Below are 27480 nucleotides of genomic sequence, written 5' to 3' on the forward strand. Positions count from 1 at the left end.
CTTAGGTAATAGTAACTTAGATATTAATCTCGGTATCTTAATTATTACCGGGATTATTTCTATTATTATTACTAGTTTTTAGAAGCTCTTAAAGAGCCCTATTAAAAGTATTAGATAAGCCTTTGCTATTACCTGTATTAGGATTAATCTGGTTAATTTCCTCTATAAGAATAGCTCCGGTAAAAGATTATATATTTTATAGATTTCGAGATATAATTACTTATTAAACTACTTTCTCTAAAAATAGAGAGATTAGCTTATAAGGTATTTATTAGTAGGTAATAAGATAATAAAATAAATTAGTAAGTTATAAAACCATAGTATTAAATTTAGTATAGAACTAATCTCTATTCTTCTTATAAGATCTAAGGAAGCCCCCTCTAAATAGGAGGCCCTAATAATATATATATAATTAGTAATTTATAAGCCTAATACTTATAATATAAATAGTAGTTAGTTATAAAATTAAAGGGCCTCTAATTTCCCTAATTAATACCCGTAATATTCGAGGTTTATTATATATTCTTAAGTTATATATAACTCTATATATATTATAGTTTTAATTTTATTAAGCTTTTCTTATTTGTCTTTAGAAATGCCTTTAATAATATTCTTAAATTCCCTATTATTAGCTTAGTAGTTCTTTAATTCCTCCTTAGTTAATCCTAGTTTAATTCCGTCTCTAATAAAGGTTTTCTATTTTAAGAGCTTATTATATATATTACTTAACTTATCTAGAATATTCGTATTAAATTCGGTAATTATAGTTATTTTTTCTAATATTAGTAGGCCTTCTATAATTATTCAAGCTCCTTTAATATTCTAAACTTTAATACTATTAATTTATAAGCTTTTAATAATACTATAGCTTATAAGAACTAGCTATTATACTTTACTAGCTTAAGAAATCTATTCTTTGGCCATTTTATTATTTTTAAAGAAATTATAAAGAAATTATTAGTATAATAGTTATTAGTTATAAAGTTAAAGATTCTCAAAATTATAAGAATTTCTTTTAAATATTTTCTAAAATAAAGAATAAATTAGAATAGTTTTGAATTATATAAAAGTATTATATATATTCGAGTTTTTCTTTCTTTTTAATAAGAAAATAAAGCTAAAATAATAATATATATAATAGGAAAAGTAGATATAATAATTAGATATATTTAAGATAATATAATTATAAATTAGGAATAATTATAAAAAGTAAAATATAGAATTAGGCTTCTATTATAAAAAGAAATATAAATATATATATCTAAAGAAATATAATCTAAGAAATAATTAAAGTAAATTAAACCAAACAGTAATAATAGGAAAATAAGAAAGCAATATAATAGAAATATAAATATAGTAATAATATTTAAAGTATTAGAATATAAAAGAAAATAACGAAAATTTTATAATATAGATATATCCTAATTCCCTATTTATTTAGAAATATTTCTATTAATTCAAAAAATAATATAAAAGAAAGGAAATAGTATAAGAAATATATAAAAAATAAGATATATAAATATACTAAAGATATTTAGAAAATATAAAATAAATATTAATAGAATTAAGAAATAATTTAGAATAAGATATTATTTTTTTTAAAACTAATCTATATTCTTTCTAAAAGCTAATTATATTTATTTAATATTTATAAAATTAATCTTATATAATATAAAACTATTTAGTTAGCTGGGATTTTAAAGTAATATTTATATTTATAAAAGTAATACTAAAGGTATTAGAGGTTATAGAAAGAAGAATTATAAGATAATATAAATAGAATTTATAATACTATTATTAAGTTTAGAATAATTAATATTAAAATAGATATAAAATATAGAAAAATCAAGTATTCTAAATTAGTATTAAAAATATAGAATTAAAGGCATCTTTCTAATTATTTAGATAATATTTAATAGTAAGAAATAGATTAATAATAAGAATTAGTAAATTATACTAGCTTTTTAAAGAAATAATTAGTTCCCGATATTAAAATAGTATTTTAATTAGAGAATAGGTTCTATATAAGAGAAGTTTTCTTTATATAGAAATAGAAATATATAATATACTAACTAAGTCTTAATATAAGTTTTAAAAGTAGCTATAGTTATATTAAAGAAAAAGTGAGTTTTCTAATATAAATAGGCTTTAAATAAGCAGATCTAGTTTATCTAATATTTAAGAGATTTCCAGAATTATATATTATTAAATATTTTTGGAAATAACTATTAGATTTAATAAGGTTTTTCTTTTCTCTTATAAGACTTCTAGTTTGGCTATTCTATTTATATATAATTCCTGATTAGGAAATTTATTTAAATATTATAAATAAATTTATAATAGTAATTTAAGTTAAAGTTAAAATCTATAAATATTATAATTAAGCTTTAGACTAATATAAGCTATAAGAATAGTTAATTAAAAAAGTAAATAGAGCTTCTGAAAGATTTCTAGTTTAATAAGAAATATATAAAAGATTCTTTTTCTTTTTCTTTTCTCTTCTCTTCTTTATATATAATTACTATTTATATTATAAGAACTTTCTAAGAAATATTATAATTCGGAATTAAAAATCTATAAAATAACTTCTTAATTCCATATTTATTTTTATACTAAAAGAAATACTTTATATTTGATTTCTAAAATCTAGTAATAGAATCTTATATTAAAAATACTATCTAGTAATAATAATTAAATAATAGTAAGAAATAAATAATAGTAAAGCTCGTTTGATTTTCAGAATAGTAATTTAATAATAATTATTCTTTAAAGGCTATAAATAATAGTTAGAAAAAAAAATAAAAGATATATAAAGAATTAAAGATAATAAGCTTTATTTTAGATCAAAAAGAGCTTCTATTATTAAATACTTCTTTCTAGTTCTTTATAAAAGAAACGTATTTTATTTTTTCTAATTCTAGTAATTCTAGAATATATATAATAATACTAATAGCTTTCTTGATTTCCTAAATACTATTTCGCTTATAATATTTTATAACTATTTCCTTTTCTAGTTCTATATCTATCTTAAAACATTTATTTATAGATATATATTTATTATTAACTTTATTTTTAGGGAAATACTAGAATCTATTTCTTTTAATAAACTATTTAAGTTAATTCCCAATATATATTCTTTGAAATATAGTATTATTAAGCTCTTCTAGTATTCTTTTAGTTAATCTATATATCTTATTCTATATAGGCCAAGCTAGTAATATAATAGCTTTATATTTCTTAACTTATTTTAATCTATTAGTTTAATATTATATATAAGAACTAGATTCTTTTTAGAAATAGGCTTTAAATAAATCTAATAAGTAATATTAAATTACTTCTTTTTCTTTTAGTATTTTCTATTTTTCTTTATTCTAGCTTTTTTAATATTCTTATTTCTTATTTATATTTGCTTTATATATATTTCTAGAAGTATTTTTCTATTATAAACTTTATTTTATTCAAGTATTTTCCAGATTAAAAAGTATATTTCTATAGGTAATATAGCTTCTCTATTATAGATTATATAAAAAGAAGTAAATTTAGTTAGTTTATATATAGTAATTCAATTAGTAAATAAAATATATAATAGTAAATTAACTTAAGGTTTCTTTTTACTTATTATAAATATAATAAGTACTTAAATAATTAGTTAATATCCTCTTTTAATTATACTATTTCCTTTAGAATTATAAGCTAAAATAATAATTTTATTAATTCCTAGCTTATTAAGTTCCTGAATTATTACTTTTTTAAATTCTAATCTATTATTTATTTTAAGCTATTTAAATAAACTTAGTAATCTTCTTATTAGTTAAGTTCTTTAAAGATTTAGCTTTAACCTATTTTAAGAAATTATTTCTAGTAATAACTAATAAGTTATATCTTTTATAATCTAGTAATTTAATTATATTAATTTTAAGGTAATAGAAAAGAAATATAGCTTTTATAGAATATAGAGCTTCTTTTTATTTTATTTTATTCTTATATTAATAGACTTAATAAATATTAATATATTTCTATATATAGTTATAGTAATCTTTCTAGTAATAATAGCTAGCTACTAAATAAAAAGTATTTTTCTTTCTAGTATATCTAATCTTATTATATAGCTTTTTAATAATAATTTCTCTTTATTCTTAATTATTAATAATAAATCGAGGCAGGTATACTTTAAATATAACTTTCTATAATACTTAATTTCTTATACTATAATTTAAAGCTTTTTTATTTAATTTTCGAAACTTAATTCTAGATATTTCTTCTAATCTAGAAAATATTATAAGGTATTATATAATATTCTAATATTATTCGAAATAGCTATTATCTAAGAAATCTAGTAAAATAGTCGGGTTATTAAATAAAATATAGGAATTAGTATTATTATTTACTATTTTATTAGAGATTATATATAAAAGGCTATAGTCTTTATTATATAACTTCCGGATATTATTATTTTTTAATACTATTAATTTGCTTTTAGATATAGTAAAGCTTTAATTATTAATTTCTAATAACTAGATATTATTATTTTAATATCTAGTAAAGATTTTAGAAATCTAATTTCTTAAAATAATATTATATAACTGAATTAGAACTGCTTTCTTTAACTAAACTTTCCGTTTAATAAGTATTATTCTAATAATATTAAGCTTTATTACTAATTATTTATTAATATTACCTTCTTACTATAGGCATCTTAATAATCCGTTAGTAATAGTATATTTAGTTCCCTTAATATACTTGATTTTAAAGTTAAATAGTTAAATTTATACTAGCTAGTAAATAACTAGAGCTTTAGAAAGATTTATAGCTACTTTACTTAGCTATATAACAAGTATATTAGTATCTAGTTTAAAGATAAAATAAACTTTATATAGCCAGAATTATACTTTTTATAAATACTTTACTAGCTCTTAGTATTTTTTTTAGTAATATTATATTTTTATTTAGTATTATTTTAGATTCTAGACTTGTATTATATAACTTTCTTTTTTCTTTTATTATTATATTAACTAAGAATTCCGTTCTATCTATTTAGACTAATATCTATTACTAATATAATTATTTCCTAATCTTCTAATAAATTATAATATAATTTATAAAATATTAGAATAGTAATAAGCTTTTTTTAAAGAATTTATATAACTTATATTTATTTATTACTTTAGTTCTATATTATACTTTTCTTTATTAAGTAATAAATAGATTTAGTAATAATTATAAAGTCTTTAATCTAAATATAATAATAAATAATAAATCTAATAAATATCTTATTTTTAGTTATATTATTATAATATTTCTATTTTAAAATTTTAGTAATTCCTAAGCTTAAAAGGCTTTTTCTAAGTATTTTATAAATAAAGCTAATAATAACTATATTATTATAATAGAACTATAATTTTTATTTAATACTAGCTCTGGCTTATTTAATTCTATTTAAGATTATATCTAGGTTTTAAAGGTATTTAAATATAAAATACCAAATACTAGGTAAAATAAGCTACTTATTATAGTTTATATAAAGTTCCTTAATTCTAATATTATTAATAAATAGTATAGTAATTTTAGAAAATAGATTTTTTAAAATAGTTATAATAATTTATATAAACTAAATAACGGAATTAGTAGCTTCCTAAGATAATATAGTTATTCTTAATAGTTCTAGAGGTATTATAAATATAATTAAATCTTTACTATAAGTATCTAGTATAAGTTAATTATATCCGGAAAAGAAATTAATTAGAGAGATATAAATATATTTAGTAAATTTCTTTAAGATCTTATTAGTAAACGGAAATAAGTTAGTATTTTATAAAATTACTAAATTTATCTTTATAGTAGTATTAATTAGTCTATAAATCCTAGTAATCTTTTTTATAATTAAGAATTATAGATTTTGGTAAGATCTATTATATTTCTTAAAAATTTTATAATCTAGGTATTTTAATAATATTTTTACTATTACTAGTACTAGAACTTTAGAATATAGGAAATTTTTTTCTTACTAGGCCTTATACTTAATAGTCTTAATTAGAATAAATAAATTAATAGTTTTATAAACTTTTCTTATTTCTTTCTAATTAAATATAATAATACTTTTTTAATTAATTATTAATTCTCGGAATATAACTAGTTTCTTTTCTTAAAACTAGTTACTAATATCTAATTATTTAAGATATTCTAAAATAAGTTATAAACTTCTTAAAATAGCTAATATCCTTAGTAAAAAGTAGTTCTTATATTTCCTAGTATGTTTTTATAAGTATTCTCTAGTTTTGAATTTCTTAAACTAGTCTAGATATTTATTAGGGCCTTTCCTAGTTCTATTATTAGTATTTACTAATTAAATCTTCTTATTTTTTATTTTATATATTCTTATAACTAGAAATAAACTATAATTATTATCTTTTTCTTTAAAAACTATAGTTATTTTCTCTAGTATTTTTTTTATTTAATTTCCGGAATTTATAATCTTTCTATTTAGCTTCTTTCTAATTAGATATAAAAAGTATCTTTTTATCCGGTATTTTAATATATCTTTCTTAAGCTTCTATATATTCCAGAATTCTTTCTAGTTTTAAGTTCTATATTTCTTAGCTTTAGAAATATATTTCATTATTATTAGAAATTTTTTATTTTTTATTTTTTTAGAAATATTTTTATTTAATACTCTTTTTACTTCTTTTTTTATTAAATCTAGAACTATTTTTAATAATATTCTAATTAGAGCCTTTTCTATTTTAGTTTCTCTAAAAATATTATTAATTTTCTAAACTCCTAAATCTAAAATAAAAGAATTTATAAGAAATCCTAATATCTTTCTATTTTCTTTAATATTATTACTAGTTATAATATTAGGCTTTATTTTTTATTTTTATTTTTAGTTTCCTATTCTATATTATTTAATTCCTTAACTCTAGAAGTTTAATACTCTTAAACTATTACTTTCTTCTATTTTCTAGTATTTTTTAAAAGTAAAATAATTATAATAGTATAAGTATTCTAATTATTTTTAGAGTTAGTAAATCTTTTATTTTATAAATTATTACTTCTATATATAATTTTTATTTTTATTTTTACTAAAAATAATTAATTAAATAGGATTTTTGAAACTTCTTTAACTAAAAAGAATATTTTTTTTATATTTTTATTTATTTATAACCTTAGCTCTAAACTTTATTATTTCTATAAATTCAAATTTAGCCTTAATAATAATAGATATTTAATAATCTATAGTATTATATATTATTTTACTAATATTTCTAAAAATCTTTTTAGAAAGAATATTAATTTTAGCTCTAGTATTAATTATTTCTTTATATTTAATACTTCTTTAAAGTTCTCGAAATACGAATTAGACATATAGAAATTATATAATATATTTATAAGCTAGTAATATCCGGATATTAATATTATTACCTTTAAATTAAATAATTCTATTAGTATTAGATACCTAAGCTAGTATTTCTAATTTCTTAAATATTCTATTTATAAAATAATAAAATAAGAAATATTATTCTTAATTTATTAGTTCTAAAATATAATAGCTAGATCTGGCATTTTTGAGGTATTAATAAGTATTCTTATTTTCTTTTAAGTTTTTAAAAATAGAATAGTTACTTTTTTAGTAATTTTATTAGAATATTATTAATTTTAGGAATCCTATACTTATTATAATTAAAAGTATATTAGGTTTCTAATTTGTTTTATTTATTTCCGGAAATATTAATATTTATATCCTTAGCTAGGCCATTTCCTTATTTATTATTTCTTAAAATAATACTTTTCTAGTCTCTTATATAAAATAGCTTTTTTTCTATTTTGGCTTATTTTTAGAAAACCTCTTTAGTTATTTCTATTTCTTTTTCCTTTTTCCTTAATAAGAAACTTATTATAGTATTAATAGAAATACTATTTATAACTAAGTCTTATTACTATTTATTAATTTCAGAACCTGAAGTATTAGTAATTCTAATATAATTTCCTCTAAGGTAAAATAGCTATTTAGATTCTCTTAATATAACTTATTTATTTCTATATATAGATCTCAATTAGCTAGTTTCCTTTTCTCTTTCTTGCCTAGTAAACTAGATATCTCCTATTAATTTCCGAATATCTTTGGGTTAAATATTTAAATTATAGTCAAATTCTTCTTATTAGATTTAAGAAATAATTTAGTTAAATTACTAGTATTTACTAGTAAGGAAAAAGGAAATGCTTTCTTATCTAGGCTTAAATAGCCTTTTATATTATTTTTTATTATATTAGTAAATATATTTATAAGTTCTTTTATTAGTAAATAATAGAACTTAAAAATATAAATATATTCTGAATTAATATTATTATTCTTATTTCTATTATAATACCTATAGTAAATTTATTCTTTTAGTTCTAGGTCTATATTATAGGCTATATTAACTTAAGTAGTATTTTCTAATTATATTTGAGACTAACTTTTTCTAGAATATAATTATTTAGATCCTTTATTTATTCTAGTTTAATTATTATAGCTATTATAATATTTTCTATATTTTTTACTATAACTTCTAATATATTTTTCCAAAAACCCGAATTATATCTATTAGACTATTAATACTATTATATTTATTATAGTTAGCTAGATTATATAAATAGGCTATAGATATTCTCTCGAATTATAATAGTAGCTATATTAAGTTATTTCTATAAATTCTTTTGAGTTATAATAATAATAAATAGTTTTTCTAGACTTCTTACTAGCTAGTTAATATTATTTCCCTTGGGTTTACTACTTTTAGTAAGTTTTATATAATTAGCTATAAGCTAGATTCTTTTCTTATTTATATTTATAATAGCTTTAGGAAATATAATAGAAGAAACTAGTAAAAAATAATTATTTTCTAGCTTAGGAACTATATTATAAACTATTATATTCAAGTATTTTTATCTAAATCTAGATATATCTGGGTTATTAGTAATATTAAAATAGTATTTCTTTTTTTTATATTAATAAGATATTACTATTTTCTTATATATCTTATTATATTTATAAATAGAAATATTTATAGGTTTAAAGTTTATATTTTTAAGAATATAATCTTTAGCTAGAATAAATAATCTTTTTATAAATTCTCGATATTAAGTAATTTTATTTATTTCTTTTTTCTTTAGTAATTCTTTTAATATTTTATTAAATATATTAATATAAGACTTAGAAGAAATTCCTTTATTCTAGGCCTATATAATAATCTAATTAAGAAAATTATAACTAATTTTAAGTATTTCCTAGTTATATTCTTAGAATTCCTTTAATAAAGCCTTAAAGAACTTGGTTTCCTAGTAATCTCCTGAGTTATTAGTATAGTATTCTAATATAGCCTTAATCTAATTCTTATAAATAAGAGAAATATAATAGATAATTCTTTTTCTTTTAGTATTATTAGAAATATAATAGTTTTTATATATATTTATATATTATTCTAAGAATATAAAGATATTACTTTCCTGAAATTATAGTACTTTAGGAGCTCTTATAAATAATAGATTTAAATCCGGTATTAATATATATTTACTCTTGGCTATATTAATCTTAATAACTTCTTCTATAATTAATTATAGAGTTTTCGTATCTAAGACTTCTACTAATAATGTTTTTAAAAGACTAATTTCTCGTTTAAATATATCTTTTAATTTGAGAACCGGGATTAGAAAGAAACCAGTTAATAATAATAGATATAATCGAGATTCAAGTTTTAGTATTAATAGTAATAAGGTAATAGCTTTTCTAGTCTTATTTCTATTACTTATATTCTCTTTTCTATTCTATTAGCTTAATACCTATAATATTTTCCCTTAATTTTACTAAACTAGATATATTTAATAATATTATTAAAAGTAATAATAAAAATAATAAAAATAATTTTACTAATTTTTCTGACTTTTCTAAATTCTCTTTCTTTTTTCTACTTAGTATTCTTTTCTTTCTCTAGAAGCTTTTCTAGATTATCTATATAATTTCTTATTTCCGATTTCTTTTTAATTTTTATTTCTGATTTCTATTTACTATTTTACTTAAAATTAAGAATATTTCCTCTTTTAAATATCTTTTCTAGACTTAGAAATAAGCTTTTCTATTAAAACTAATACTTTCTTTATTCCGGTCTTTATTATAATTAAAACTAATATATAAATTAATAATATAATTTTATTTCTGAATACTAAAGTCTATTTCTAACTAAAGTCTAATTTATACTATTTTAGTATAATATTTCTTATTTTATTTCTTTTATTTCTTTTTCTTTTATAATTAGCCTCTATTTCTACTACTTCTATATACTATACTAGTAACTATATCTTGCAGCTAACCCGTATCCAAGTTACTAGGTATATTAGAAATTATTATAAGATACTAAGATTAATATTTATATATCTTTAATATTTTGGCCTTAGGCTTAAAGTATTATAATAGCTCTTTTCTCTCCTAACTTACTAAGCTAATAATCCGCCTTATAAATATCTCTCAGAATTTTATAAGAGTATTATCTTAACTGCGAAGTTTCGATCTTTCTTATATTACTTACTATAAAATATATAGGAGGGAAACTATAATAAGACAAAAACCTATATAAAGTATACCAGAGTATAAAACGTAACTTAATAGTAAAATAATAAATTAAAAGCATAAATAAGGGAGTATAAATAGTATATAGTATATAAAAGCTTAATTAATTAAATACTTATAAGGGATTATTCTCTAGAACTATAGAAAAACCAGCTTTCTTATATGATTTCTGCAAGTTATATATAAAAGGCTATAGCCTTTGCCATATAACTAAAACCTTAAAACCGCCAAAATAACATGATTTTTAGAAAGTATAGCCTGCTATACTATAATATCTAAAAGAGTTAGTTACTTTAGTAAAGGTAATAGAACTTATCTTATAATAACTTACCCGAAAATAATATATATTAAAATATAAAATTCAATCTATATATTATCTATTTAATTTACTTGGTTGCAAATATATAAGATTTCTTTAAACTCATTAGTTAATAATAAATCTTACTGGCCGTCTATTTTCAATCTCCTTTCATATATATTCCCAATAGTATTTTTATATAGAGTCTCTAAATACAAGTATATTTTCATCCCAGTTTCTTTATATTAGAAGAGATATTACTGCCAGGCAAGTAATCCAGTTTCTATATACCCTGAATATGCTAATCTCGTTCGGGAACTCTAATAACTTACCCCAAATGTCTAAAGACGTAAAAGACTACTACTACTCTCTTAATAGATTATTATAGGTATAGTTCTTATTAACCCGCAAAATCAAACGGTAATTTCCAAGATATTCCAGACCGAGAATATCCAGATCAGTAACCTAGTCTTTGCCATCCCAAAGTTCAATTACAGATTCTATAAACTAGATCTCGTGGTCTATGGAACTTGTACCTATAACGTCGCCAATAGAGATTGGGAACTTCCATTTCGTGAATAACAGATATAGAGACGATTTCTGGAAGTTATCTTCTTGCTTCAAGCCGTATTAATCGTACTGCGTAACGGTGTAGTCGTCGCTCAGTGGGCGGATGCGAGGGTTATTAGGTGCAACTAACATCACGAGGCCAGAATGTCCTGTGTTGCTGGTGATGTGTCGGACATTCTTACCGGAAGGCCACTCCACTGGATCGGAGAATATGTATGAAGCTAAGATTTGCATTCGACCCGATGTACCCCTTGGTATAAGGCTGGAAACCAAATTGGAGGTTGAGATTCCGAAAGTTACTGTACTAATATGAATTCTTCTTAGATCTTCAAATCCAGCAATCATACTATTCACCCATCCGAATTCATTATAGCCTCCTGAGAGTGAACTCATTCGCTCTATATTAATGGCCTTGATCGTCCGCGTTTATCTAGTAGCTTAGCTAGCTTAAGATATCTGTTAATAGCTGCCAAGAATAATGCAGTCATTTTATATTCATTAATAGTATCGACCTCCGTACCTTTTGCCAAAAGCATTCGTACCATCTTTTCTTGCCTATTTAATACTGCAAAGTATAGAGCTGACCCCCCATTATATAGTACTATAATATCGGCCCCGTTTTCAAGGAAAATCCCCAGTATTAGTTTGTTTATATTAGATACTACCCAGTATAATGCTATTTGGCCATATTTATTAGTGGTATTAATATTAGCCCCTTTATCCAATAGTAACCGAACCAATACCTTATGACCTTTAATTACTGCTACAAGTAATGCGGTTCTTCCTTCCACGTTTTTGGCGTCTATTTCGAGACCCTCCTGTAATAGTAACTCTATTATCTCCTTATATCCCCTATAATATATTCAAGCCCACTCTGTTCTACTATCTTCTAACGATAACTCTATTCTCCTCGTAGGCTCTAAGGTGCAGCCGTAGCCGGGAAGTTTTTCATAGCGCCAAGTTACGTTTGGTTGAATTCCTCCTTCTTTCTGCCCCATGTGCTACCTTATCGACTTGTGGTTAGAATTGAAAACGATTCGATGCAATGCTATTCCTTCATCGCTTTCGACGTTCAATCGAGCCCCATTTTCAAGTAAGAACTAGATCTCGATTCTCCTTCTACTAATTCGAAAACCTATTAATCCCTCGTTTCCTCCATCGAAGTCCTCTTCTCTCCCAGTATCACGAATCGATCCAGTCCCCAGCAGGGGAAATTGATAAACAAGCTCGAGGTTCGCTGGCTACCTCGTCGTGGATATGACTCTGAAGGGTACCCTCACACGCTCCTGCTCAACGAAAAGAATGCATATGCAATATTGAAGTTAATTCTTCTACGACAAGGAACTGATATTATTGAGGTGACAGTAGAGACGGATGAAGAGAAGAAGAATAGGCTTAGCGACAATCGGTATCGGTAATATCGAAACTTCCAGTTGCTAGTGCGATGGAGATATATTTAATGGAGCAGATGAGGGAGGTTTATCACAGTGAAGACAGTAGAAGATGAAGGACGCGTGGGCGTAAAACACGTTGGCCAACCATCTGATCTTGTTCAAATGCTTGGCTGGCGCGCAAGGAATAAACTCCATTCGTATCGGTTGTCTAAGGTCGGACATCTGTAGCAAATACATAACGACAACGTCTTCTTCATATGGTTTGAGATACTGCTGATCTCGCGCCTTGTCTTTCATCGAGGGTCGTCCGCGAGCACGATGATGGAGTGTAGAATGAGGGACGTTGCCATGATCTGCAAGAGCACGGTATGATCTAAGCACGCCAGGAGGTACGCCTTGCGCTAACGTCCGTCCCTGTATCGAGAGACGCACCCTGTCGCGAGACAAACCACAGGTACTTTAAAATAAGCCTGTACGATTTGAAGTCCTGGTATCCAAGGGGAATCCGCTCCTTCTGCCAGTAACGGCAACAACTGTTTTGTCTTATAACTTATATAAATATACTACGTACTTTTTGCGCTAATGAGAAAGGGTATATATATCTTCTAAGCTTAGCTAAAATAAAAATGAAAGTATATATTAAATAATCTTCACTGTCCTTTTCTGAGCACCCCGTATTACTTCTAAGACCCTCAAACCCCAAGTTGTAAAAGTCCCAATTCTTTCAAAGATATCTTTTCCCTTAAATTGCAAAACAAGTCCCCTCCCATGCTGTAGGGTCTCTCCAATTAGCAGCAGGTGAAATATTGTATCCCCAGGCAATCCTTCGTATGGAAGTGCCACTCCGAGACTGACTGAAGAGGCTGGACTGACGTATCCCAAGGAAGACGCAGTTTCTTGAAGATAAAACTCCCAGGTTGTAGAAGCTACCTGTTTCAATTGACCAGTCTGAATGGTGAAAACTGGACCGTGCAGAATAATGTATCCACTTCTCACCCTCCCTGTTAAATCTTTGCCTTCCGGCTCACACCTGGCATCCACAAATTCAGAAGCCACCGTCACCAAAACTCCATCAGAACCTGTAATATAGGGCCGTAAGTTGTCATGACTAATGATCTCGTCAGACGATGCCCAAGACCAGGATGGACCTCGGTATTTTGAGTCAGTTCGAAAGGCCATAGGGGGGGTTCCGTGCCAGAGGAGTTCATGAAATATATCATCTCGCCAGAGTCCTGCCAAGTACTGTCCTCCACCAGTCGACTGCATTCTCTTAGCTAATCCAGATAGCGCTGGCAAACGGTCAGTAGGATAAGTCAGTCGCCGCAGTAAATAGCTCCCGAGCATCCTACGCCAACCATCAAATCTTTCGACTAGGATTTCATTCTGGAGCGATTTGGTAAGATCCCAGCGATCGGAAGTAGCTCCTGCCTCGTCATCGAGTCTTAAACACTCACAGCGGATAGCTGAACCACATTCCCAAACAATCTCGGCCTTTGTGAAATGTGCTATGCGAGTCGACAGGAGTTGTTCCTGATGTGTCCATCCTCGCCTCTGGAGTGGCCAGGTCCCAGTTATCCAATGCAACTGATCCGATGCACAAGGATTGCGGTGCTGGAACCCGGATGGAGGAGTTCGGATCATCGGCGGACATCCGTGCATCTCTGTTTGGGTATGCATCTTCGTTTCTCTCCCCTCTTCATCGACTATCAATGCCGCGACAGTGACTGGCTGGTAATCTATTACCCACCCGCCCCTCTTTGAATCTCCTTTTGGGTCTGGAAATAGTAGAGCCCCATCACAATCTACAACTTCGGACGCAGCGAACGTCAAAACGGCATCTCTATATATATCGGCCATCCTTCCCGATTCAACTTCCCAATCAGAAGCATCATCCTGGATGATACAAAGAGAGTCAATCCAAAGGTATTGATATCCCAGAAGCCTGACCACAATGATTGCCTCTTTCAAAGTTCTGGGGAAATCTGACAGCGGAATATTTTGCATTCTCATAGAAATCGTCGACTTCGTGGTGCGAATAAAATACTTGCCACCCCAGCAATAGCTGAGTGCAACGTATCGTCCAGTCTCTTCAGTCCGCGAGAGATAGAGTCTCGGCTCCTTATTCTCGGATCCCACATCAATAACACGAGTTGGTAACAATGTTGGTTTCCATTTCTCCGCACATCCAGGGTGACTGAGACAGTCATTCAGCCAACCTTTCAAGATCTGCACTTGGGACATATCTGCTATCGTTCTGTAGCCACGGCTCGTGGGAAGATAAGTTAAGGCCGGATGACGACATTCGGGGGTGATAAAGAACCTGGTAAAAGTACAATTCCCTTCCCATTTCGCCTCTGCCGTAAATCCCCATCCAAAGAAGCATATTTCCTGCTCATGGATATCCTTTTCATCGCCTAGTAGAGAGGCAAGTTTCCGTGAAGATAACCAGGCGTTATAAATCAATCTGCAAGTAGGACATCCAGACGAGGAACTGTGTACTAGGTCCGAAATTTTGACCTTGCTTGAGTAGTCCCTGCATCTTATGTCAGTGAGCGTATGCTACAAGCAGAGAAGACCCAACTCGTTTGTCGGCATTCCGAATGTGAAACAAATCTCACAACGCTTCTTAAGTTCTAATGACTTCATCTGAATTGGCAAGATTCCGGGCCTTTACTAGAAAGTTAATCTCAGACTTGTGATAGCCATTTGATATGAAGGCTTACTCATGGAATAATTCATTTGCCATCCTTTCGTTGATAGATTTATAGCCTCGTTATCTTTCATCAACACATGTTCGGTCGGATATCTGAAGGCCAATATCCATATTAGCATGCCGTGGTGGTGGCGTTGTGAACGAGACGAGTGACAGGCAGCAGCAGGCAACAGCGTACTTCCAGGCACGTGCCTATGGAAGGTTCGAGAAACATGCTATTAAATACGCCACACGCTTGCGAGTCCAGGCTTTAATACAGTATAATATAAACGAGTTTAGGGCCGCTTCGCTAAAATTATTAATTGGCGGCCCTATACAAGCTCCGGGGCCAATTAATAATTTTGCCCTAAACTCGTCCCGAGTAGGATTAGAATTAAAGGGGGTATATTATATAGCAAAGGCTTTTAGCTAAGTATAAATTAGATACGGACCCTTTACGGACTCTTTACGGATAATATAAGAAGAAAAATAGCCCGTAAGTATATAAAGTCACTCGTAAGTAAGTCAAAAGCTAAGCAAGACCTTATAATATTTCTGGATATACTATATTACTTATACGGTCTATATTAGGGGATAAAAGAATACAAAGCCCTGCCTATAAGGTCACTTGTAAGGCTGCTATATAGAACTAGCTATAAGAAAAGACCGGTAACCGTAAATCTATTCCTATTACCTTAAATAACTGGCCCTGTAACTTATTAATAGTTATTATAAAGGACAAAGTAAGTAGAAACTGCTTATAGGAAAGTATAAAAGATAGTTACTAATCCGTTAATTAGAGCTTAATCCGTAGAATTATCCGTAATTAGCTATTAAAGTCGCTATCTAGTAGCTATATACGAATTAAGAACTTTCTAAAGCTATAAATCGATATCTGTAACCCGTTATAAAGCCCTTTCTATAAATAGAAATTCCGCAAGAGTATTACGAGTATACCGATCTTAAGTTATAGCTTAGAGAAAGGTAGACCTAGTAAATAGATACTCTATAAGACCTCTAAAGGTAATTCTATAATCTCAGGATCTGTTTTATTTATATTAGCCAAATCTATTATAAAATATGTCCGTTTTTAGCTAGAAAGTATATCCAGGATTATTTAGTTAAGTTTATAGACCGTATTATTTAGAGTTAATAGAATTGCCTATTTATAAAAGGCCCGGTAATTATATAGGGCCTGTAAAAGGTATTCTTATAAGTAAATATAATTAATTAGGTCTATAACTAATCCGGTATATGAAATAAAAGACAAGAGTATAATTTGTCTATTTAGAGACAGGTTATATAAAAGACTATTAATCTAGTCTATAAAATCCTGCTTAGATAGGTTATTATAAACTCGTATATTAATCTGTAATAATAACTAATAGAGCTATAGCCAGATCTATATTTATTATAAGCAGGCCCGTATTATATTAGTTTGCAAATTATATAAAACTATTAATAAGATCTGGGCAAAATTCCCTTCGAGAATTATAAATACTTCTCTAAAGAGAATATTATTTGCTATTAATTATAAATCGATTATTAGCTAGTATATTACCTTAAAGTAGTACTTGTATTATATAAATATCTTATCTCAGATAATTAGATTTATAGATTATAAGAAAGCCCTGAATTAACTTATTTTAGTAATTATATTTATAAATAACTTATTAAACTCAAGCGGAATCCGGAATTAGAAATAAGATATATATTTATTCGGAAAAAGAAAAGCTATAATACCTATTAATATTATATATAAAACTATTTTACCTTAACTATAATAATAGTAATAGAGGATTTTATAAAGAAATATCTTATTAGTTCTATTCGGGCCTTATAAGTAAAAGTAAATAGTTTATAAATTATTTATAATTACTATTATAATTATCTAAAAGCAAGAATATTAGTTTATATTTAGCTAGGCTTATATTATAATTACTAATAATATCTTATAAATATAATTAACTTATAAATTAGCTATATAATAACTTATAGTCTAGTTAAAAGTATTTTTAAATAGAATAATATCTATAAATATTTACTAGAGATCTATAAAGCCAAGACTAAATAAAAAGAAGTTATAATTATAGTAAAAATTAACTAAGAATATTAGGAAATTAATTAATAGGTTATAGACTAGCTTACGGGCCAGATTATTATAGAAATACTTCTTATATTAGTCCTAGATTACTTATATATCCGAGGTTAGCTACTAGTAAATACTCGTAAAAAAAGTATTTATAAATTATAACTAGTTATTAATAAAATAGCCTTATTAAAATACTAGAATTACTTTTAATTATTCTTTATTAAATTATAGATAATACAGGTAATATAATATATAGAATAATAGATGCCCTTAATTAAATAAAACTTATTAAAGAATTATAAATTATATATAATTATTAATAAAAGCTATAAATAAAACCGCTTGCTTGAAGCTAGACTATAATAATAAATATAGCTAATACTATATTCTTATTTATAGTATTTCTATATCCGGGTCTTAGTAACCTATATAAAATACTATAGAAACTCGTAATATAGGTATTAGTAACCGTTTTTATATATTATATTATATTTAAAGAAAACTATTAAGGTTAAATAAGTATTTATAGCCCGGTTTATAACTTATTTAAATAAAAAATCAGTTATAAAATAAACTATATACTATTTAGAAAAGTAAATTATAAGATATTAAACCCAGAGAAACTTCTAATATATTAGATACTTAAATAGATACTAAAAAGCCTTTATAGGGCCTATATATTAAACCTGGAAATATTAGGTAATTTTATTATTTATTCCCGAAATAATAATAATTATATAGTTTATTTCCTTATAAATATACTTATAAATATATTTAATTATTTATATAAATATATAAACCTTAATATTAATATATAAGAAAAATTTCTGGAAAAGATATAGGTTATATAAAATAATCTAGTAATTATTACAGACAATTTTCTAATCTAAAAAGCTTAATTTATAAACTATAAATATACGACTATTATTCTAGTATTAGTATTTGAAATACTTATTTTTATAAATAATTATTATAGCTATAAATCTTTTAGGAAATCTTTTCTAGTATATAAATAGAATTATAGGTATTTTATGAATTATATATAGGGCTTTCGGATTATTATTAAGGCTATATAGCCCGTAAAATATCTAGCTAATTACTATAACTATAAATTTGCTAATAGAATTCTATAATAGATCTAAAAGCTTAATATAAATAATCTTATTAACTAAATTAGAAGTTTAAAAAACGGTATTTCTCCTAAAAAATAAAAGCAAATATATATATAAAAAGCTATATTTCTAGTACTTAATTATATAAATATAATTTATATATTATCCGAAAAAGTAGTTCTTAAAATCTATAAAAAACTTCTATATTTTTAAAATAAAGATCTAATAAAAAAAATCCGAATAATTAATTATTTATTATTTATTTAAAAAGTAATCTATAATTTTAAGCTAATACGGGTTAGCTATAAAGATAATAAAAAAGCTTGGCTTATTAAAGTATTATATAATAGCTATTAAGTTTTAAAAAAGCTATTATATAAAATAATTACTATTTATAAAACTTAATAAAAGAAAAAATAGCTAATATTATTTATATAAATGTTTTTATAAATTAGAACATTTATAAGTCTCGTATAAATATTTATATAAATATTCTACTAATATAAATAAAGCTAGTTAAGCGAGATAATTTTATAGGTAATATATATATTAATAATATATTATTAAAAGAAATAGCTAATATAAAAAAACAAAGAGAAAACTAAATAAATATAAAAATAATACTAATAAAAGACTTATTACTCGAGCTATATTTACTAATAGATTCTATTATAGTTCTATAACTATAAATTATAGTACTAGCCCGAATTATTATATAGGAAAAATAAAATACAATAAAATAATATATATTTATAAATACTTATAGCCTGCCTTATAAACTATAAATACTAGATTATAATAACTTATATTTATATATTTATTCGGAATAAGAACTATAATCTTATTATTTATTAGAAGGTTCTTATAATAATAATTAGTACCCGATTCGAGAATTAAATATATTTATAAATTAAATAAGATCCGGAAATCGGTTTACTAACTTATAAGATACTTATAGGCTATTTTATAGACTATAATAAACGGATTATAATCTATAAGTATATTTATAAGCTATAAAAGAACTATATAATCTAAATAAGAGAAATTAATAGCTTATATATTAATTATAAAAAGCGGATTATAAAAGAAAAGCTATATAAAAAAGGGTTTAGTATATAAAGCAGACTATAATAGGCCTTGGAAATAGAAAAGCTTATTATAGATCTGAAAGTATTAGATCCTATAAAAGAAGTTAATTTTTTTATATTTTTATATTTAACTAATATAAAGGCAAAAGTATAATTATATATCCGGATATTTATCCGGAAAGCCTAATAAAGCGGATTATTATTTGTAAAAAAGTAAAAGAAATATTATAATAAGGTAATATTATAGTAGTAGTAAAGAGCTTGAATTGAGCTAAAGGCTATATGCCCGGCTAAAAGCACTGGCTACACGCTAAGTCACGTGCAGTGGCACCACGTGACTGGTGCCACGTAACAAGAAATATAAAAAGATTTATAGATTAAAGGAAATATTATATTACCCTTTTTATAATAGGCCCTAAAACAATTATTTATATAACTAAAATAGAAGGCTTTATAAGCTATATAGTAACCTGTAAACAAATTAGTTATATATATAAGAGTTAGCCGGAAATATAAAAGAAAGCTAGAAGGCCATATAATAGATAAGTTAGTAAGAGAGTTCTCTATAATATGAACTAGGACTATAACGAACGGTTAATAGATCCGTTACTAGTATTATAGAGCTGGCTTATTTATAGAGATATCCGTAATTAACTATTATTATTATTACTAGAAGAGAAAAAGAATATTTGAATCAAGTTCTTATAAGACAGGGTATTACTAGATATGATTAATAGTATTCCGGGCCTATTAATAAGTTAGTTAAGTCAGAAAAGAGAGGAAATACAAACTCGATAGTAATTACAGGTCTTATATTACTTGCCTTATTTTATAATAAAGTCAGAAGCAGGCTAGCTTTGTTTATAAGTAGTATAAAAGTGGGAAGGATCTATATATAAGTAAAAGGGAGAGTAATAAAAGTGGAAATAATAAAGAAAAAAAGAGAAGAATAAAGTAAGAGCCAGGATTTTTTTTTTTTAGTATTTCTTATATAACCTGTATTTTTTTAGGAAGCCCGAGAGCTAGCTAGAGGCTTAAGAATTCCTTTTATCCTATTTCTCCCGAGTATTAAAAAATCGTAATAAAAGCCCCTTATATTCCAGAACTACTAAAATATAGAGGAAGGTACTTGAGCTTCTCCTCTATAATTCTAAGCTTAGCCCTAAGGATTTGGATATAATTGCGTTCCGATATGCAATTCCCTAGAAAGGAGAGATTCTGGTATTCCTCACGTGACCAGCTTTTTTCAAGGTGTACTGAGAGCCAACCGCTTAGGGTAGTCCGAATATAGGACAATATAAAAGAGGATTTAATTAGGCTATTATATACTAACTAATACTAAATCCTAAAGGTAAAATATGTGGCGTTTTGTGTCCCTCTTTTCATATAACATAACTCCCAGACTTCTTTATTTTCCTCTCTAAATGTCTTTAAAATTTAAAATCATATTCTTGCTTTATAAGACCTTTCCCTAAGTGCTCTGATATTCGAAAAAAAAGAAGAAGAAAAAACTCTAACGGTTACGATTAAGCAGGGGGGAATAGCTAGAGCGGCAATTGACGGTATTAATAAAACGATTAATAATATAATTAAGTACTATAATTTTCTCGTTATATATTGGTTTCTTAGGGCAGAAATAGCTAAAGAATAGCGACATACTAATAAAAACTTTATAGATTTATAAAGGAGAGACTTGATATGCCTAAATTATAGATTCATCTCGCAATAGGGTGCGTCTCTCGATACAGGGACGGACATTACAATAATGATTACTATTATAATAATATTGCATACGAGAAAGGGGGCAGTACCAGATTCGAACATTATTTAAGGAATAGAGATAACCTAACGAGGTAACTCGTAAGGCTCCGTGCCTGGAAGAAAACTACAGGCCTGCGAGGTCGCCTGGCTAGATTAGCCCGTATAATTGGATTACAGCTTTTCGTATATGTCTCCGGACTCATTTTCTAGCCAGACCAGCTATTATAAGGTTATAAGTATATCTTAAAGCTCCGAGGAGCCGTTAATATTTATTTATACCATATATATATTATTATGGACTAGTAACTAACTCGAATAGTATAAATCAGGTTCGAAAAAAGAAGTTCTGGTATATTTTTACTATATAATATTTTTATACCTGTTTTAGGAAGAGACCTTGCTATCTAGCAAAAAGTGCGGTTTAGTACTCTATAGTACTTATAGCACTTATAACTCTCGCTCCGGTTATATACTCTATACCGAATTCAAGATTACTTGTTTTATAGTAGTCTGTAATAGCAAGAGATATTAAATATAATCATATGCCCAGATTATAAATGCAATAGAGAATATAAGCCTGAGAAGGCTAAAAGGCTACTTGTATATATATGATTAATTTACTAGCTCTATTACAAGCTAATTACTTTGCTATTATAATACTATATCTAATAGTAGAAATCATTTCTAGGAAACCACAAAATATCCTTCCTTGTTATATATATATATTACTAAATATAATAATCTATTAGATTATGGCATTTATAATATTGAGATAATATAGGCGTATAGATAGCGTTCCGGGAACCTACTACAGGGAACTAACGTTTGCAGGTAAGAGGGTATTCAGATTCTGCAGTCCGAGACTTGAAGAACTAATTATAATTATATAGATCTGTATTCTAAGACCTCAATTTTGCCCTATAGGGATATAGGACTAAATAGTTCATGTCCTGTTACATACGACCATAGACTGAGGAGAATTGGGCTATCTCCATGCTCCCAAGTCGCTCTAGCATCACGGATGCGATATATATTATATCTGAGAGACGAAATCCTGGTCCTTAAAATGGTATTTTATAAATAAATAAAAACAGTTCTCGGATCTGGGATTGTAAGCTCTAGCGGTTTCGGCCTTAAGGCAAGTTAAGATCCTCGATACATGTTCTAAGATTTAAGTCGTGGATAGAAGATTAGCTTTGGCTGTGACTTCACGTATTACTACTAAATTCGTAGGTGATAAGTATTTATTTAAGTAAATATTGCCACATACGACATAGCCTGAGGAAAATTGGACTCTCTTTGTAGTTTCAATTTAGTTGAGCATCAAATCATTGATTGTTCCTTAAGATCTAAGAATAAAACGTCGATTTTCATTATATATCTTTCATGCAATCTAAGAAACAATATCCCAACTCCTGGCATTATACAACTCGTTCTGCACCGTTAATTAAATATGGTCTCGGTGAACTAACCTGAGCTCAAAACCGCGATCATAGATTGCATATTCTCCAGTCTCGAACTCTCCTAGAACCAAACACCAAGAGGGATTCCTCAACTCTAAAAAAAAAAAACCAAGATCCGACTCCATAGATTTGCAATTCCAAAAACCTTATGCAGTCGAGACGTCGAAGCTTGTAGCTTTCGCCAAGGGCAAATGGAACGAACCTGTGTGTAATACCTGCTATGGTTATCTACTTTCTGTTTCGGAGAAACAAGGTACAACACTGTAGGAACCGAGAAGCGTTAAATCTTTCTATGGCTCCCGCAATAATATTGCTCCCAGAAAGACTTAGTATCTTGGGACTGGTAGCCCTACGGAGTGCTATATGACGGCTTGGCGAACGAAGAAGGCGCAATACATTGTTGGGTGTAATTGCTTGGAGTAGGAATTGATAATACTATCCGTTTAATTTCACACTTTTGAAATCATATGCCAAATAAGTTTCAAAAGCTCTATTGAGATTCCATGAACTAAGGCTAGCCCAGTGTGTATACAAATATCCGTGACGTCTCAACATTTGACGCCGCACCGCCCAGGTTCCCATTGATAAATAAAATCGGGGTTAAGAAGAATTCTTAGAGTTCTTTGAAATGGAGAAGTTTGTGTTTTACTTAGACGGAAAACCTTTACACGAACTGGCGCTCAACTCTCCCTTAACCAAGATATGGACTGCCCTATTGTAACTTGCCATAGCCTTCTGAGAGTGCAGTTAGGACGAATCAAGAAGCCAAGGTGCTCGAGTTCAGTACGCGGCGAATTTATGCTGCCCCTAAGACAATGAACATTGATTATACCCTCAACTAGGAGTTAGACAGAGTAGTTCATGTGGTAGCGGTAGTGCTTATAGGATCCACTGCTATAAATGGTGAAGCCACGGATGATAATAATAGAAGTGGATAGAGAATTGGCGGCCGGTTGGGTGTATTAGTAGCTACTCATGCCCTTTACTTAATAGGAAATGCGATCCCATGCGATTCGTGCGATTCCGATCGCAAGCTTTACCCAAAATAGGAAACTAGATCCACGATATCTGACACCTGTCCATGCGCCGTCAAATTTCCCGAAACCGATGTTGTGAGGAGAGAAGCGACAATCACCTCAGTAATGCCGTCGGGCCGTTGAAAAACGACCATAATGACGGTGGCCGTAACTGTGTTGACGGGCGTCGACAGGAGCTGGCGTTTGTAAGGTTGGCACCGAGGTATGTGTAACTGTGCTAGGAGGTGCGACGGTTCCGACAGATGTACGCGTCGACAGTAGAGTATCATTGAGGAGCGACGGATTCTGCCGGTCGTTTTCACCTTTGTTCTTGACTGGAATGTTAGAAGTCTTGGGGTCATTCGGACGACTGATTGGTTCTTCCTCCTTGAGATTTAGATGACTCTCTTTGAATACCTTGACCAAATTCCAATCACCACCAAAATGCTCTGTGAGTTGAGGATAGCATACAAGATTGTGCTTGACGCATCTATAGCATATGGTATATCCATACGCAATACATGGTGCCTATGTTTCAATCAGCGTGTTACCAAAATGGTAGAGACGGCTTCTCCCCTCTACCCCACAGATAATGGTAGCAATAACGTACCTCTTCTTCACGACAACCATCACAGGAATCTGTAGATTCAAAAAGCTTTGATTCCTCCACTATCTCACTCTCCGGCCAAGGAGGTATCGAAAAATGCTCATACTTAGCAGATCCCACGTGGTGGGGTCGCCACACAGAGGTGGAGGTGAGTCCTGTCATGTCTGCCTGTGGGTACAACTTCTCATTAATCTGTTGCGGACTTCCGCCTGGCTCTTTTAGGGGAGTAAGATCGCGGTATTGGTGCAGTTTATCCAGCTCCTCAAGCCTCGATTGGAGACATGAGTTCTCCCGTTCGGCCTGGTGGTACATATTTTCTAGCTCCCGTATCGTCAAAACTGCGACCTCCGGGAGGTTCCAATCCCCAGTAAAGCGACACTCTGCACCTGCCTTAGAACAGCGGGCGCAAACAGATTTTTCAGTGGCATTGCATTGAACGCGAAGTGTCCCACAACGATCACAACTTTTACCGAAGCCAGTAAGAGCCATTTCCTGCACCGCACCTGCATCTGCTGCGGCCATGGTCTGAAAATTCTCACTCTCCATCGTGAATAGATTGGCGGATCTAGAAACCCCAAGCAAAGTAATCGCAGGTTCTCTGGGCAGATATGCAAACAATTCAATCGGCATGGAGATTATAAGAAGAGTAGAATCGCTAGCAAAGCCAGCCTCTATCGTAATACGATCCGCGGCGATCGGCACAGATCCTAACCAATCTGCAAACAAATCAGTAGATAACTGCCTAGGCTTGATATCTCCACTGATTCGAATGCTGAAGAGCAGTCTTGGGTATTCTGGGAGCTGAGAAGGAGAAGTCCTAGGTGATGTCTCGTTACTACTCGATGGGCTTATATCGCCTCCAGTTTCGAATGGCTTATCCGCGGGCGAGCTTGATTGTGTGACGGGAGTTCCATACGAGTTTAGACTTTCTGGTGTAGGTGCTGCGTTCAGTAATGAAAGCCCTGATGATGAGATCGGAGGTTGTAGTTGAGGGCTTGATTGAGATCTCTTCGAGGAAATGGTAATGCTCCGGGGCAGTCGATAGTCTTGTGTGAGTACAAGGTGGACTGGTACTTTCTTGTATTTTGGGTCTTCGACCTGCCATCCTTGGACTGCAGTAAAAATAAGATTATACAAGTATGCGACGTTGAACGAAGGCATCCGAAATGACTTCCGCAGTTGCGAAATCAGTGTATGGGTGAAAGAAAATGGGCCAACGCCATTCGCAGTGTTGTTGAATGCACAAGCGGCAGTCAATTCAGTCACTCCGTTTCCTTCATTTATGATTAGACAATTTCAAAACATGAATTATTCATCAACGAAAGCACCAAGTGGGGATGCATACCCTCGTCAGTATTGCTCATGCCTGAAGCACAGCAGTCCAGAAGGATCAAGACATCAGACGGTGACTCCTCACAAGCGGTCTGAATTCCGGACCACTTTACAGTTGGACATCTGTCCTGGAGAATATTTCGGCGGCTTGGGGAGAAGTCAACAATTAAAGATAATAAGAGTTAAGAGACAAACTTACCTGGTCCACAATGCTTGACCATGCTTGCTTAACTTACCATGGCCTGCATAATACACGATTTTGAGATGTCTGGCATTACTGTCCTTTAAAAACGTGAGAATTCTCAGATTAACCTCTATATGGCTATTGATGGCTGGTATCTGGTATTCTTCGACATCGAAATCATACAGGCTAATAAACACATCCTTGAGAGCATTGATCTCTAAAGAGACAGGAAGCTGAGGGTCCTCGTCCTCCCAAGAGAGGAGAAGTGCAGAGACATGAGTGTACCTACACCGCCGATCGCCTGCGAAGACGGCATTGGCAGCATGCTGAAGACCTCTCGCAAAATCTTGAAGGTCAATGTGATAGTTTAGTCGATCTAGCTCTTGGCCTGATGGCGGTGGACACAGCTTAGGAAGGTTTATTGGGTTTGGTTGAGGCTGAGCGGATTTGGACAGCAACTTCTGCCGCTTCGCCTCCTCGCCGGCCGGATTTTCGCGAGGCCCGTTGCTTTTGTTTGATAGCCGCCTCCGACGCTTCCTTTTCGTGGTTGTTTCCATAGCAAGCGCTTTGGATGTGTCGGTTTGAGTACGTCGGTGATTTTGACCACCAGGGAAGAATTAAATTGAGCTGCTAGTGACTGGGCAGTTTTTGTGTTGGTCAGCTTCACAAGCTCGGTGACCAAAGAGGACAAGTGCGTCGGGACGGGAGACACTCCCGCCTTACTACTGTTGGAAGGAAATTAACACGTGATACGTATCACCCGAATTCCTCTCCTTAATTATTGCGAAAACAATCGCAAGTTAGAAAAACGAGAATTCTTTTTCAACTAATTGAATTTTAATTGATTTATATTATATTGCTTTAAGGAGTTTTTGACTAGTTATCTGAGTACGAAGTAGCAAAAATAATGCTATTCAAGGGTAAGGTAATACGCTGAGACTTGTTGTCACTTTTATTGATAGTAATACGGGGATACGAAGATACGACGGAGAGTGGCTATTTAGAGAATATGCAAGTCGAGGTGGCAGAACAATCTCCGGGAGGACTCGTATTCGCAGATCCGATATCGTGAATATAGGAGAGTCTAGGCAGCAACTTCGCAGATGCCTGTACTCAATTTTAACTAGTGGATTCATATCGAAAAGCGGCTATAATAAAGTTTCAGCTTTCGAGATCCAAGAAACCAATCAATAGGTATAAAATAATTCACACCCGTATCCTGGCTAATCACAAACGGACAAGTTAGACTTTTTTTTTTAAAATGCTTTATA

The 27480-nt window shown here is 28.9% G+C and overlaps 3 protein-coding genes across 3 annotated transcripts; all 3 read right to left on the reverse strand.

The window, feature by feature from the left end:
- Positions 1-12076: 12076 nt before the first annotated feature.
- On the reverse strand, positions 12077-12319 carry K444DRAFT_498184 (ankyrin; the record flags this gene model as incomplete). The annotated part of the gene is made up of 1 exon (XM_024873311.1): positions 12077-12319. A coding segment is annotated over one exon (243 nt), but the record flags the coding sequence as incomplete, so codon positions are not given.
- A 1088-nt stretch (positions 12320-13407) lies between these two features.
- Positions 13408-15698, reverse strand: K444DRAFT_669267 (HET-domain-containing protein). Its single transcript, XM_024887504.1, has 3 exons — positions 15586-15698; positions 15444-15530; positions 13408-15395 (listed from the first exon to the last, which is right to left on the reverse strand). The coding sequence occupies exons 1-3, from the start codon at positions 15606-15608 to the stop codon at positions 13502-13504; spliced, it is 2004 nt and encodes a 667-aa protein (XP_024728377.1). The 5' UTR covers positions 15609-15698; the 3' UTR covers positions 13408-13501.
- Positions 15699-23929: 8231 nt separating this feature from the next.
- Positions 23930-26837, reverse strand: K444DRAFT_233074 (uncharacterized protein). Its single transcript, XM_024871241.1, has 4 exons — positions 26225-26837; positions 26039-26172; positions 24697-25967; positions 23930-24614 (listed from the first exon to the last, which is right to left on the reverse strand). The coding sequence occupies exons 1-4, from the start codon at positions 26764-26766 to the stop codon at positions 24207-24209; spliced, it is 2355 nt and encodes a 784-aa protein (XP_024728378.1). The 5' UTR covers positions 26767-26837; the 3' UTR covers positions 23930-24206.
- Positions 26838-27480: the final 643 nt, after the last annotated feature.

The sequence above is a fragment of the Hyaloscypha bicolor genome (assembly GCF_002865645.1).
Source record: "Hyaloscypha bicolor E unplaced genomic scaffold K444scaffold_182, whole genome shotgun sequence".
In the NCBI taxonomy this organism is placed as follows: domain Eukaryota; kingdom Fungi; phylum Ascomycota; class Leotiomycetes; order Helotiales; family Hyaloscyphaceae; genus Hyaloscypha; species Hyaloscypha bicolor.